The 15545-nt window shown below is 36.8% G+C and overlaps 1 protein-coding gene across 1 annotated transcript; it reads left to right on the forward strand.

Moving 5' to 3' along the window:
- The first annotated feature begins 322 nt into the window (after positions 1-322).
- Positions 323-10958, forward strand: LOC108678019. The gene is made up of 8 exons (XM_018166349.2): positions 323-487; positions 1011-1796; positions 2942-3099; positions 3956-4114; positions 4973-5171; positions 5782-5907; positions 8342-8620; positions 9220-10958. The coding sequence occupies exons 2-8, from the start codon at positions 1014-1016 to the stop codon at positions 9772-9774; spliced, it is 2259 nt and encodes a 752-aa protein (XP_018021838.1). The 5' UTR covers positions 323-487; positions 1011-1013; the 3' UTR covers positions 9775-10958.
- Positions 10959-15545: the final 4587 nt, after the last annotated feature.

Raw genomic sequence — 15545 nt, forward strand, 5'->3', positions numbered from 1 at the left:
TGACTATGGTGGTCACACAAACACTGCCTGCTGTTAATGATGACTATGGTGGTCACACAAACACTGCCTGCTNTCTGATTGATCTGAAATTTTGCACACTTGTGTGAAGTCAGAGGCAATGCATGAATCAATTAACAGAATAAATAATTTTGAAAAAATTATATATTAAAAAATTTATATATTAAAAAAAATTGAAAAACTAAATTTTTAATTTGAAAATTAAATGAGAAATTCGTTGTACATTTGTGAGATTGGAGACACTGGATTCTTTGGAAGTGTTGTCTTTAAAAATTAATTTTTAAACGCATATTATTGTTTTTTCTTCTCATAAGCAATGCCTTTCATGTTAAATTTAGACAAGACGTTCATCGAATATTTTCTGTCACATGCGAGATGCATGGAGAGGTTCTCGCAGCTGCTTGGCACTTGAATTTTGTACGCAAATAAAATGGCAACCTGGCCTGCGCAACTCAAGTGACCTAAATGTGTAAATTTTGTGTTTATTTTTATTACGGATCTCAAAATGGGCAACATTATCAGGACGCTTTTTTTATTTGTGAATACATTTCGTGGAGGAAATAATCGTGTTTTTGTTGTCACAGTTTTTCATATGAAAATATTTTGCTAGCTTTCATTCAGCTCTCGAAAACAGATAATACCTACGAACAATCATCTCCAATCTTCTAAATCATCTCATTACTTGGATGGTATAGGATGGATATATTTTCTCGTTCCAGTTCTTAACTGGCATAGTGCTTGATTGTTGCATTAACAGTCTAAAATACGTCTGATCGTGTTCGAGTTTTACAGCGATGTGTCACCCATTTTTTAAACGTCAATGCATAAAATATAAATTAATTGTCAATTTTAAACAGTCGACCTTTTCCCTTCTGAACATACCCTACTAAATCTATACGTCACATATATGCGGTATATGAAACTAAAATAACTAATAATAATATTATTTGTATTATTACTGTATTACTAAATGGAATGATATTGCTTGTCAGGCAATGGGACGACGAGGCAAGAAGAAAGGACCCAACAAACCGCCTCCTTCAAATGCCGGAGCCTGCGACGTCGAAGTTTCGCCTCCGGTTTCCGTCAAAAGCAGGACTCCTACAGCAGCGAAAATAGCGGCGCCGCGGCAGCCGGGAAAGAAACAAATTGACTCTAAACTTACCATTCAAAGTGGAACTAGTGAGAGCCCTCCGGCTCCGGCTCCCGAATCTAAAGCAAGCGATGTTGAGAAGGATGTTTTGAAGCATGTTTCCGAGAAGTTCAAAAACCCGGAAGTGCCAATTACCTTCTCAGATCTTGTGACCGCAATAACGAAGGCTGCGTCCGAAAGGAAAAAAGTAGCCGGATCCTCAAAGAAGGATAACGAACTGAAAGAAAAGCTCGGTACGATTTTGCGGCAGATCAAAATGGACGACAAAGTTGAAAAATCACCGCTTGCTTCGGACAAGCCTCTGAGTAATGAGCAAGGTCTTTCAGAAATAAAAAACCTTCTCCGTAACAAAGCTGAATCGACACACAAGAGCCGGGCTGAGTCGCTAGACACTTCACCCACCGGCATCACAGAAGCTTTGCTAGCATTCACCAAAAGAGCGGAAAATCGCTCACCGACGGATACCAGCAATTCAGAAAACCTTAAAGATGAAATCGGATCATGTGCAGTGTGCAGCAAAAATGCCTCGACAAAATGCACGGGTTGCCGCAAAGTTTTTTATTGCAGTCGCGATTGTCAGCGCAATAATTGGAGTGCCCACAAAGACGCTTGTCGTCCCTACAAAGTAAGCCGACTCAAGTGCACGCGTTGACCTTCAATTCAGCACGTGCTGGGAAATTATTATACAAATCACATGCATAAATTCCATGACCCTAAACATTTACTGATTCTGCTGGAGTCGTTACACAAAAAATAAGCAGTAATACGCATAGGCGCTATGAAATCGTCAAAGGGTTGCCATTTTGTTATAAATCCCTAATTATTTACTAGGACGCTGTACCCTAATTGTCAATCATTTAGCAACAGTTTTCTCTATTAAAATCAATAAAAAATCATGCAATTTTAAGAACGAAACAAAACGTCTCAATTTTTATGGATGCTTTGCTCGAATCCGCACGAATATCGACGAGTAATCGTATAAGCTGAAAACCTATTTTTAACCATCAAGAATCATTGTAATTTGGAATTTGAACTTATTCAAAACGAAGAGGTACAAGCAAGATTTCTAAAAAAATCTCATCATATTTTTCTAGGTTCAATCTTACAAGAACTGAAGGTAATAATATTTGTGCACGAATTAGTAACTCGTTGTTTCAATTCATTTGTAATAAAATTCTGCTACAATGATACGAGATCTACAAGCTCTCATGTTCTCTTTTAATTTATATCCGTAGATCATGTTCTCTTTTAATTTATATCCGTAGATCATGTTCTCTTTTAATTTATATCCGTAGATCATGTTCTCTTTTAATTTATATCCGTAGATCAAATTCAGAGTTTGAGGCAATGTTTGTCATAATCAACATCATTTATTATTTAATATTGAATGACACAACACATTGATTCAGTTAATAGCATTTATTAAGATATTTAATGTTAAACATGAAATACTAGAGTTAGTGATGACTTTAAAGTCTTGGATATCCCATATAACACTTTAAAGTAGTTCGTTCGTAAATTTTGCAGTCAATATCATTTCTCAATTCATACTGAATGGCATAACACACTGATTCAGTTAATAACATAGATTAAAGTATTTAATGTTAAACTTGGAATACTCGAGTTAGTGATGCCTTGAAAGCCTTGAATATCCCATAGAACTTTAAAGAAGTTCTTTCGTAAAATTTGCGACCAATATCATGGATCTTTTAGTTTCCGTTTATGATTGTATCGCTTGTTCTTAGGCAGCGTTCGTTTTGGCTTTAACAGGTCGGAAAAATTGAAGGGTTTGGGCGTGTTTTGGTGGCCACTCGAAGCATCGAGGCGGAAGAAGAGGTGCTCAGGGAGAGGCCCTTTGTGCTGGGGCCGAGACCCTGCAGCGACATGCTGTGTCTCGGCTGCTACAGGAGGGTTGACGGCAGTTACAGGTGTCGTTTTAAACTTATTAGAAATATGATTAAGTTTGCCTGGTATTAAAATATTAAGTTTGTCTCTGAACTGTTGACCAAATCGGATGGCAGTTACTTGTGGGGCTTTAAATGATTTAGAACTTACCTTCATATTACCTGACATTAAATATGTTAATTCATTATTGAGTTGTTGCCCAAATCGGCTTTATATCATGTAGAAATTTTATTAACTTTTATTTTAGTTTATCGAAAGCACCAAAGTAAAGAAAATTGTCAAGTAATTTATTAGCATTCATGTTCACGATATAACCGAACTAATGATGTAGGTACCATATAATATTAGTTTCATCTTGCCTGTGATCAAAATATTAAATTTACGCTTGGCCTTTCATAACAGAACCGGATGTTGTTGCAGAAGAAACTGAATTTGAGTTCCTTCATATCGGAACATAGAAAATCTCAACCAGTTTTATTTCTGCAACGTTACAATGGTTCTGAATTGAGTGAGGAATAACTGCCAACTATATATGATATATTCATAGAAGATTTGACATTAGTGACAGTCGATTAATGTAAAGATATATTCGCTGGCAATTTATTAGAGGGAAGCCTTGAGCTGGAGGTATCTGATGTTCCATGAACTTTTAAGATTTTATATTAATGGAATGCATCAAGTCTGCCTACGTAGAAACTTAAACGCTTTTTTTAAATTCGTGATTTTTTAATAGTACCTAATAAAAAGTAACCTATGAGTGCACCTAGTTTTTAGTAAATAAACAAGACTTTTGTCTCAATTTCTGGCAATTCAAAGACTTAATTAAACATTAGATATCACATTATGAGTAAATAAGTTTTAATTTTCTATTGTTTTCAGGTGCGGGAAGTGTGGCTGGGAGATGTGTGGCCAAGACTGCACCTCAAGCGTCCACCACGCGGCCGAGTGTCAAGTGAGCCGAGCAGCGGGCGTAACAGGGCGACAGGCACTCACCAGCGCTGGCTACGATGAACACTGCAAGATAATCACCGCTCTCAGGTGCACTTCAAGAATGCACTAATGAGATAAAACATAATATTAAAGTTTATGGTATACACTACGAAATTTATCTATTTGTCTGGGTATAAATAAATCGTCGTCTATATTATTCGTATCTCATTGACATATAGCAACAGGTGCAGATAGTAAACAAATGCTATTTCAAGGATTAACTAATATAATGGATATTGTTATATCAATTAAATGGCATTTGTTATAAGCTGAAACCAAAATTATGAGAATGAGGAACCAAGAATATTAATATATTTGTTTTGTTTCTGATTAAAATATTTGGAAAAAGTTATCAAGCTCATTTTGTGAAGCTTGAAACTCAGGTTTTCCTAAAAAATTAAAAATGATGGTTGTCTGTGATGAATTTTATCATTTAGTCTGGCCTTTCCTCGGTAAGATGAAACTGGAATATTTAGCAATTATATCAGACCGTCTTCTTTTTTTGCGTACCCGTTCGCTTCTTTCTTTCCGTTGGCAAGCAGTTTGCTCACTTCGCACGCTTGCTTTGTTTGACATTTATCTGACTTTTTTCATTTTTAAATGTATTTATAATTGAATGCTTCTTCTAATCTATGCAAAAACTCTTTAAAAATTTACTTTTCCCATATTTGTTTAATGATTTCATGTTAGATTTTTAATCTTCTATTTCTTAGGATATTATTCTACATTTATCAAAAGCGTTTTCATTAAAATCACTTCGTCAAAAATTTAGCAGGGTAAATTTTTCCCTTTTGCCCACAGTAAAAATAAATTCTAAATAATTCAAAGAAATGCTCCTGTTATTTGAATGCAGGATTAAAGTTGATGAAAAAATGCTTAATGATTGTTTAAAATTGCAATTTGCAGAAGTGTCGTTGCAGTTGCACGCGAGAAGACGAGATGGCAGACGCTGATGGAACGCTACGGTGCACGCCATACGCTCGTCGCACCAGCCAGCCTCCCGTACCTCGATCATCAGCAGAACATTATTGAGCCTCTCAGAAATGTATTCAGGATAGACTTGAATCCCTTCCTGCGAAACATGAGTGACGCCAACATCCATACAGTGAGTCTAACGCACGACATCCATGCACCCTCGTGATATTATACTGACGCTAGTATCCATACCGTGAGTCTAACGCACGACATCCATTGCACCTTCGTGATATTACTGACGCCAGTATCCATGCCGTGAGTCTAACGCACGACATTCATTGCACCTTCGTGATATGACTGCCACTAGCATCCATACCGTGAGTCGACCGTACGACTGTCTTCGAACCGTCGTGTTATGACTGACGCCAGTATCCAGACCGTGATTCTAACGACTCACGACTAATGCACGACTTCCATCCAGCCATCCGAGTAATATTTACAACCGTAAATATTGTTGTCCAATTTAACCCTGCGTAAAAAGTCTGGTGCCAGCTTTCAGACAAATAAATAATCTATTCCGTGCTTAATTGTATTTAATTTTTCCATTGTAAAAATTGTGAAATTATAAGGAATTAGATGTTTTTATATAATAGTGTGAAAAGTGTACTCAATAATCATGTAATTCAGTTAAAGTTTAATTTCTTTTTGAGTGAGCCCACAGCACTATTATGATCCACCGTTCATTTGAGTTTTCGTGTTCGAAAGATTTTAATTTTTTAATCATGATATTATTTTGCTAGATCCTGAACGTGCTTCAAGTGCACTCAGTACCAAGCAGGTCCAAGTACGGGGAAGTGGAAGGCTTGTACCCCATGGCTTCCCTCCTGGGACACTCGTGCGTTCCAAACACCAGAGCAAGACTCGAGGTAAAACTATAACACTTAACAAGTCTAATTCCGCATTCTAAGGTATAGGTGTAAATTATTCTCAATTCAGTTTGCGTATTTTACAACACTTCTCTTTAACTTCACTTCTTGTTTGTCTGTCTGCTACAAATCTTATAATCGATATTTTACACACTTCTACCTCTCCAATCGATCTTAAATTTTGCACACTTGCGTAAAGTTGGAGACAATGCATTAATCAATTGAAAGAATAAATAATTTTAAAAATTTGAAAAAAATTCATATTAAAAAATCGAAAAAAAAATTTGTCAGCTACATTACTTATAATCGATATTTGACACACTTCTACCTGTCCAATCGATCTGAAATTTTGCACACTTGCGTAAAGTCGGTGACAAACTTGTATCAATTGACTCAATGAATAATTTTGGAAAATGAAAAAAAAAAGTTTAATATCGTAAATAAAATAAAAATAAAATATTTTTTTATATATTTGATAATAAAATTAGAAATTCATTGTACATGTGTAACATTGGTGACACTGGATTCTTTAGGAGTGTTGTCTTTAAAAAGTAATTTTTAAATGCATATTATAATTTCCTCTCTATATGAAATGTATTGCGTAGTTTCCACGAGAATCGAGGCTTACCGAAATCGTTGCACTTTTTCAGTGAAATCGTTGAAAAAATTCAAATCATTTGAGTTGGTTCACTTTCTTTTTATCTGGCATTTGTTGTACAATAAACATATTGAATTTTATAGTGGTTAATTAACATCTGATAGCCAATTTTCATAGCAAACCAAAAAACTCAATGAAAGCTGGCTCAATTAAATTTTTCTTGTAAAATAATCTTACATTTTTAATTTTTGCGGAGCTTCCAAATGAGTGTCTGCAGAGTGATCATCAAAATGTGTGTGCCGTAAAAACATATGCAGATATTTTGTGCACTATTTTGCAATTTTTTGCCAAATTTAAGTGGTCAAGTGTAGAAAGAGAAACATTTCTAATTATTCTTCCGTCGGTGTTACCATCACGTCATTTATCGCATCTAGAAGGTCATGTTTCTTTCCACTCGATTACAAGGAGAGCATTTAGTGGTGATGGCAGAGGAAGATTATGTTTCCAGAAGGTTATGTTTCTTTACACTGGATTACAAGGAGAGCATTTATTGTTAATGGCACCCGAAGGGTATGTTTCCAAAAGGGTATAACATAACATAACATAGTGATCTCGGCGCTGAAGTATAGGCCTGATATGGCCTGTCGCCGATTCTTTTCCTTTTCGTGCCTCGCTCACAGAAGATCTAAAATTTGTGTCATTTGACCGGATCTTTTCATGACTGACGATAGTTTGAAGTAGCTACTAGACTTCCACCGGGTTCGATATGGTGCTAGGCATTTCAAATCTGAACATATATTTTTCCATAGCATTATCTAGTCTGTTCTTGAACGCGTTCATACTTGGAGCGCCAACGATGTCGTCGGGGAGGCTGTTCCACATGTCGGTGATTCGAAGCGAGAAGAAATTTTTCGCGTGCATGGAGAAGTTATATAGGTATAGATATAGGGCCACGGCTTGGTTTATAGCCGTGGCCCTTGGTGTTGGTTCTTGTTTCAAATTCTAGTAATCCTTCGGGGACCTTGTATAAAACATGAGTATACTTGTATACTTCAATGAGGTCCCCACGCAGACGTCGATAACTGAGGCTTTGAAGCTTCATAATCTTCAATCTTTATTCATAGGACTTGCCCGTCAAGCCTGGAATTATCCTTGTTGCACGTCTATGAATATTCTCTATTAAATTTCTGTCCTTTTCAAATCTCGGTGACCACACAACGTTTCCAAACTCTAGATTTGAGCGCACGACAGCAACAAACAACTGCTTCATCGCTTCTGCATCTAGGAACTCGTATAAGAGGAACTCGTATATTAGTCCAAGAAGTTTGTTGGATGTGTTAGCTTGCGTTTCAACATTCTTAGAACTTGTCGACATAAACTCCGAGATCTTTTTCCACACTAGACTTTTCAATCATTACTCTCTCGTTGCAACCATGTCTTCTCATGTTCCTTTCCACTTGATTACAGGAAGAGCATTTGTGGTGACAGCTACAGAAGATAATGTTTCTAGAAGGTTATGTTTCTTTCCACCTGATTACAAGGGGAGCATGTAGCGGTGACGGCGGCCAAGGGTTATGTTTCCAGAAGGTTAAGTTCCTTTCCTCTTGATTACAGGGGGAGCATTTAGTGGTGACGGCATCAGAAAGTTATGTTTACAAAAGGTTATGTTTCTTTACACCTGACTACAGGGGGAGCATTTAGTGATGAAGGCAGCCACAGGTTATGTTTCCAAAAGGTTATGTTTCTTTACACCTAATTACAAGGGGAGCATTTAGTGATGAAGGCAGCCAAAGGTTATATTTCGAGAAGGTTATGTTTCTTTCCACTTGATTACAGGGGGAGCATTTAGTGGTGACGGCAACAGAAGCCATCAGCGCAGAGGCCCCCATAACGCTCATGTTCTCGGACATTCTGTGGGGGACGAAGGCTCGACGCGACCATCTCCTGCAGACCAAGTTCTTCTCGTGCGCCTGTCGCCGCTGCTCTGACCCCACGGAACTAGGGTCCTACTTCAGTGCCCTCATATGCCCGAAATGCCCCAAATCTGAGCCCGTTCTGCCCACTAAGCCCCTCGTGTCGTCAGCTCCGTGGGCATGTGCAATATGTGACTACCAGGTAAACTTTTCTGCAAAAATGACGATGTAAATAATTTCAGGAAAATTCATATAGAATACTTTTCAATCTTCACATCGGTATATATGTAGTTAGTCACAGGTAATCATAACAATATTTATGTGTGAATTGCCCGAAATTCATTAATTCGATCCTGTCACCTGAATGGAAAAAAATTATTTTTCTAAAAAGTTGCATAAGCAAGTCCAATTTGAGGAAAGGAAAAGAATAAAAAAGTATGCCTTAACTCAATATTCTCATGTCTCATTATACATCATCACCAAATAACACAATTTTCCACAATATAGCCATTCGTTTTGATTATATAAATATTAACATTTAATATTATTCAATAAATATTTTTACAGAAAATAACCATTCATTGTTTTGATGCTATTTACCTATGAAAAATTAATTCAAGGAAGTCTCGTCGGAAAATTCTCTTCTAATTTTAATGCAAAAATCCTAATATGTTTCATCCGACAGTCTTAGAATAAAGAGAACGTAAACTATTTTGCAGCCATTTCATTTCATAGATTAAGTTAATTTAAATCACACATGAACGTTACATAATATAATTTGAGGCCCTAATTTGCGAGCAGGTGAGCAGCGAAGAGCTTCTAGAAACAAACCTGCGGCTGGGCTCAGAAGCAACCCAAGAGCTTATAAATCCCACGGTCGTGGGCCTAGAATCCCTTCTAGATAAATGGCTGAGCAAAGTTCATACAAACCATTATCATCTACATGCCGTAAAACACTCTTTGTTGCAACTCTATGGCAGAACCCAAGAAAGCGAAGACAGCAAAGACGATGCTTACTGGAAAGAAATCGCTAAAAAGGAGAAACTCTGCCAAGAGTTTCTCAAAGTTTGCTCGCTTTTGGACCCTTCAATGGCGCATTCGGTGCCGCAATTCGGCCTGGCATTTTATGAGCTCCACAAGACAGTTTTGCAGTACGCCAAGCGCAACTTCGGCTTGGCTAAGCTCGGCACGCAGCAGCTAAAGAAGAAAATGCAGCTCGCTCGAGCATTATTGAGAAGATCTATGGACACTTTGAAACATGAAGCTGAAGATACTCCTGAAGGCGAACTCTACTGCAGGTGTCAGGAAGAGTTTATTGCTGTCGGAAAGTGGATGCTATCCGTCGGGCTGGCATAGAAGCCACTCCTGAAGAAAAGATTTATGGTTGTGTGTTCCATGTAATTGTTCGAGGGCTGTGTTTTGGTGACGTTGTTGATGCTAATTATATCGTCATCTATTCTAATATGATTGCCGTAATTTATTAACATTCAGTTAGAAATCATTATTAGTTTCTGAATGAGTTTTCCTTATTTAAAATCAATAAGATGGCTATATTTTTTCTTCGCACTCCACTGCCACGTATGTGGTACGAAACTTGCTTAAGACGCAATCATTCAAGAAAGAAAGCTTTTTCGATGCCAGATTACACATATACAGGAGACAGTATTGTACATACATAACGATTATACACGTCTATCATTTCATTTTCATCATTCACGATTAGAACTTTTAACCCGTATCTTGAAGTGGTGCGATTATACGTCATTTAAAACGCATAAGTACGTAAATTCAGGAAGCTGTTGATGAAGGTCCGAAGTTTCGATCGTAGTTTGAATACTATCAAGTGGTCCATGCAAAGTTAATAAGGAACCATTAACATATTGCAAGATTATTCAAAATGCTTTTCGTTATCATTAAAATTCAAAGCGCTCAATCTTTCACTTTTCCCTTTTCATTAAAATAAGACTGTTCCCTAATCTTCGACTATTCCCTTTACCGTACAATAAAATGCTCCGATCATTCACAGTAAAATACAGCGCAGTAAGTAATTCACTGTTGCCTTCACCGTAAAATACAGCGCAGTCAGTCATTCACTGTTCCCTTCACCGTAAAATACAGTGCAGTAAGTAATTCACTGTTTCCTTCACCGTAAAATACAGCGCAGTCAGTCATTCACTGTTCCCTTGACCGTAAAATACAGCACATCAGTCATTCGCTGTTCACTTCATCGTAAAATACAACGCAATTCCAAGCATCCACTGTTCCTTGCGTATTAAAATAAAACGCAGCCAATAATTCTGTTTTTCACTTTAAACCAACCAAAGCGCAATGCATTTAATTCCGTTATTTGGACGTTGAAAGTGCAAATCGACGAAAGCTCAAAACGAAATAGTGCAAAAAAAATTCATTCACTTCTTCAGGTGCACCGTTTCCAACGTAGGATATAAATTCCTCGAAGTCAATGGCGCAGAATTCATCGCTGTTTCTTAATCGTTGGTCTCAAATGGGAATTTTTCGTGCCATTCCAACAAACAAATTTTAAATTTTAGTAAAGCTTTCAAAAACACCAAATTGGATTTGTGACCCGTGTTCTAAGCTTTCGTACAATACAACAGCTGGGCCTGTACTTTCAAAAAGCAGTTGAGAGATCGTAAGTTCATCAGCCAATCATTGACGGCCTTTCAAGCAAAATCCACCAATTATAGACAAGAAAATAGAGGGTAAGTACTCACGTTCACTTAGCGAGTTTTGAAAGTATGGCCTGGCAGATCACGCACTTTCTCTCATTATCTTCAACCTGGAATAGCAAGATCGTCAGTACCCTCAAACTAATCATCACAAAAAGTGAGATTGTTCAAACAATATAGAGAGTTATGGTTTATACTCACGGAATATTTGACAACCAAACCTGTACATGTGGAGTTCCAAAAACTGATAACAATTTATTTTAGCCAAATTAGCTATTGGTGGTACTTTAAATCATTACTTATGAGAGGTTTTTTCCTGATTCCTTCTTTATTCAAGAAAATTGTAACAACTGAATAATCCAAACTTTTATTTAAGATTAAGAACTTAAAATGCCAAGATACTCATGCAACTGCAAAAGTAATTTGTCATCATTGCTATTCATGAAATAAATTTTCGTGAAAGACAAAAAAAATTCTTCACGGGACGAAGATGAAGAAGCACCTGGGTTGGAACTTTTCAACTGGAAAACTGATTGATAGGAAAAACAGTCGTAAAGGCACAAAACATAAAACAGTAATAGTCCATTTGGCAGGAAAAACAGTCGTAATAACCATTACTGGGAGACAAAAAATCTCCCGAGCTATTAAACAATCCTAGAAATTTTCGGATTAACGTCACTGTCGCCGGCAGGCGCACCTAAATGCTAGAACGCTACTCATTAATCGTAGTAATTACACAGTCAATTAATTAGCGCTACTTACTGAAGTATTGAACCTCGGCTTACAAGATTACGCCGCAATATTTTGCTCGTTGATTAGGTTTTCTGTTGATGAGCAATTACGGACTCAATATTTTCTTCATGCGCCAGAATTACTGATAAGTGATATTGAGAGCTCTTAGCGCACATTTGCAATTAATTATAAAAACATAAGTGTTTGTGCATAAAGAAAAATTATACTGATGGGGAAACACAGATTGAATTTCAAAATTTTTTTTCTTGTTCTTAGAATATTATTAACAATTATACCCGCATAAACATGAGAATTAAATTTGTTTCATTGTGGTTAAAATGTAAACTTCTAGCGAAAATTTGTTAATGATCACCTCTTTATTCAGAGGTTTCTAACACGATCATCGAGGCACTACATACATCAAACCCAGATCATTATTTGTTCCCCTTTTCATTGTTGCGCTCAGAACACAATAAAACAAAGAGACCCTAAAATAGATATCACTAAAGTGACACGAGTGAAACAACTACCTTGCCGATACCAGCGACTATCCAAAAGAAAGCTTCGTAGTAACTTGGTAAATCAAGCTGCAGTCCACTAAAAAAAATTACAGAATCATATTGTCCAAATAATGACCCTTTATGTGCGTACGACTGGTATGCTCTTCGTTGAGCTTAAGGCCCTGATTGAGAACCGAGAGGCTTCGAACAGGCTCGGCTTTTCCCTATGCGTTTCTTCACTAATTAGGATAGACTTTACTCCACTCGCAAATGAGATGGCGATATGGATTTTTCCATACTTACCCAGCTATTTATTTATAAGCGTCGACCAGTAACAAAAAATATGTATGGCTAGGATATCATATTACAAAGAGTACAAGCTCGAGGGTAGCGACTGGCCGAGCTTTGGGCAGATCAAGGATTTTACACGATGGTCACACACACACAACAAACCAAACTCAGTTACTCCAAACATTAAACCGATGACCGTAGGGATGAATAAAAGTTATAAATAAAGAATTATTCACCCAATGACCTTTGTAAAATTGTAAAAAAAATTGTGAAAAGAACTTGACCTGGCTTGACCTAACTCCCGTAGAAAGGTGTCTAGCAACGTAAAGAAGTGTTTTGTACACATCTAACTCGAACTCTAACCCTAACCTAAGGAGGCTTTCGTTTTTTTAGAATGCCCGGTAATGTAGTTCATTTATTTTTACGTCTGGTTTTTAAGTAAAACTAGTCACAGAGTATATAACCGAACGAAATAATCTCCGGCTTTTTAACCCCTGTCCAGTAATTTTACAAATTTTGTCCGATTATTGACCGATCGTCGAAAATATATGCATATATAAATGAAAAAATGGAAGTAGCAGAGATATTCGACCTCATATTTGCGTCTCAATAATGCATGGACAAGTTACCCAGGAAAGACTATTAGATGGTTGAATTAATGCATAATTCAACCATGGCTATTTATGTCTAGTTTTGGAGCCCCTATACTGCAATTTGTTTGACTATATTCTCCGAAGGACGCTGTAGGCTGTCAGCTCGGTGGAGTGCACTTGACGCTCTTATAGATCGGATAATAAAGTTCAATCCCAACTTCACACCACGCTTAATTTGAACTATGCTACTATTATGCTAACTAGATGCTGGTGCGCACGAATGTGACTAACACAAATTGATACTCTCGTATCTGCATATCTTCAAATTTCAACATCATCAAAGTCAAAGGGTTACTCGCTGTTATGATGGACCATAAAATCTCATTACGATCTTACAAGCCATCTGCTTGATTTGGAAGTCATATAGTCAACTCTGGCAAATGGCCTTGAAACAAACTCAGATGGATGCAGGAATATCTCTTAACATTATCATATAAATTCGTGTTTATATTCCTCTCGTAACTAGTACCAATATAGTACTAAAATTGATCTTGCCACCTTCAATTAATGTACATAAATAATGTTCACTAAATCCACTGTACGAGAAGGGAGCTCAGTACCGTTACTTTATAGTAGCACGTATCAATTCTACGCGTTATGATTATCAAAGAATTACCAACCAATTATTTCAAGTAATTGGTTTTCGAAATTAACTCGATAAAACAAACTTTGTTCCGCTTTGTAAGCACCAAGTCAATAATTTTATTAATTTTCAATCTTAATTAAATCAAACTAATTTGGTTTACCTTCGTATCTTTAAATACGGAATGACTGAAATTATTGGATCCAATTGAGAATGAATATAAATAAATATATGAAGCTGCAACGTTGACGAATAGAATAATTCTAGGTTTGACGATTGGATTTATCTGTCATCCTCATAATACAATAACATTGGAAACTTTGTAGAGACTTTGTAAATGGATGCACTAAAACTTTAGACGAGTAATGAACTTCGATATCACGAACTTTGGATGCTCATGGTCGATCATCTGCCCTTCAGATGGCATTGTCAATACACGTTTCGAATTCCCGTAATAATGTCAGGTGATGAACTCAATGATAATCCCTATATATGAATAACTTTTAGTGACGCATTCTGTCCCGGCAAAAATAACTTTTTTTTTATTCCGATTTGAGTATATAAGATAGAAAATATCTAATAGATTCCTCAGAATTTGTGAAATTGGAATGAATAGTGAAAATTTACCGGAAAAAAATACCATAGAACATTCTAGAAACAAACAACAAAGCAAACACACAATTGAAATACCCGAATGTGCCCTGCCACCCGTTCAGTGCCTCCGAGTACCTGGGCAACGGGCCAAGCTGAGAACATTCACGTGTTGTTGGTTCAAGCAGTCACGTCATGGCAGTGCCTTCTTGGAGGTTGCGGTATGAAGTGACGAAATTGAGACTCGATATCTTAAATTGTGTGACGAAGTGTCTATATAATGACTCGTCGTCTTTAATTGTGGTCCCTGAGTGTCTTTACTCAGACTCGTTGTCAAAAATTGTGGTATGGGGAGAAGAAAAAGAACCACTCCTATTTGAACAACTCCCAGTTTTCGGACTGAAACTGGGGTACACAATTACCAAATAAAAACTAATTATCCGGAATTGAAGTGTGTCTGCATTTAAACGGTTTAAATTGAATACTCGTCCGAATATTACTAAGCTATCGAATTAAGACTCTTCGTCTGAAGTTGAAATTTAAAGTGATACAATAAAAAACTAATCGTATGAAAAATTAAAGACAAAGTAGTTATTTGCCTGGTCATTCTGAGACGATAAGAATTCTTCTAAATTGCTGCTAAAGAACGGAGTAAAATTGTGGTTAGGAGCGACTGGATAAAAACTGTTCTATAATTAAATCAGTGCTCGGTCTGATTTTGTGCTAAAAAATTACTGCATAAAAAATACATGAAAAAGCTGCGCACGTTCTAGAATTGTGATGTTTTCTGCATAAATAAAATCTGTTTTCAAATGAAAGCAGAAGTTGGCCAGAACTTTTGGTGAGAAGTAACTGGGTGATCACTGTTTTAGACTGCAGCCTTTAGTCTGTGGATTGACCAGGGATACTGTTGTATTTATCATGTTAATTCTGTAGGGATAGATAGTTATGCAGCGCTGCCGGCCTTTTCGAAATTGTGAAAAGGATGGTGCTAAAAAATCCAGTTCTTTTTAATGATAATAAATTATAAGAAGAAATGGAAACATTCAATTGAAAAACAAGTACATCAACAATTTGCCTAATTTTCCTA

The sequence above is a fragment of the Hyalella azteca genome, unplaced genomic scaffold (genome assembly GCF_000764305.2).
Source record: "Hyalella azteca isolate HAZT.00-mixed unplaced genomic scaffold, Hazt_2.0.2 contig8314, whole genome shotgun sequence".
NCBI lineage: Eukaryota > Metazoa > Arthropoda > Malacostraca > Amphipoda > Hyalellidae > Hyalella > Hyalella azteca.

Coding starts and splice junctions, on each gene's coding strand:
- LOC108678019 (XM_018166349.2), top strand. CDS start 1,014: ATGGGACGACGAGGCAAGAAGAAAGGACCCAACAAACCGCCTCCTTCA. Junction 3,100..3,955: donor AGGGTTGACGGCAGTTACAG/GTGTCGTTTTAA, acceptor TATTGTTTTCAG/GTGCGGGAAGTGTGGCTGGG. Junction 5,908..8,341: donor ACACCAGAGCAAGACTCGAG/GTAAAACTATAA, acceptor ACTTGATTACAG/GGGGAGCATTTAGTGGTGAC.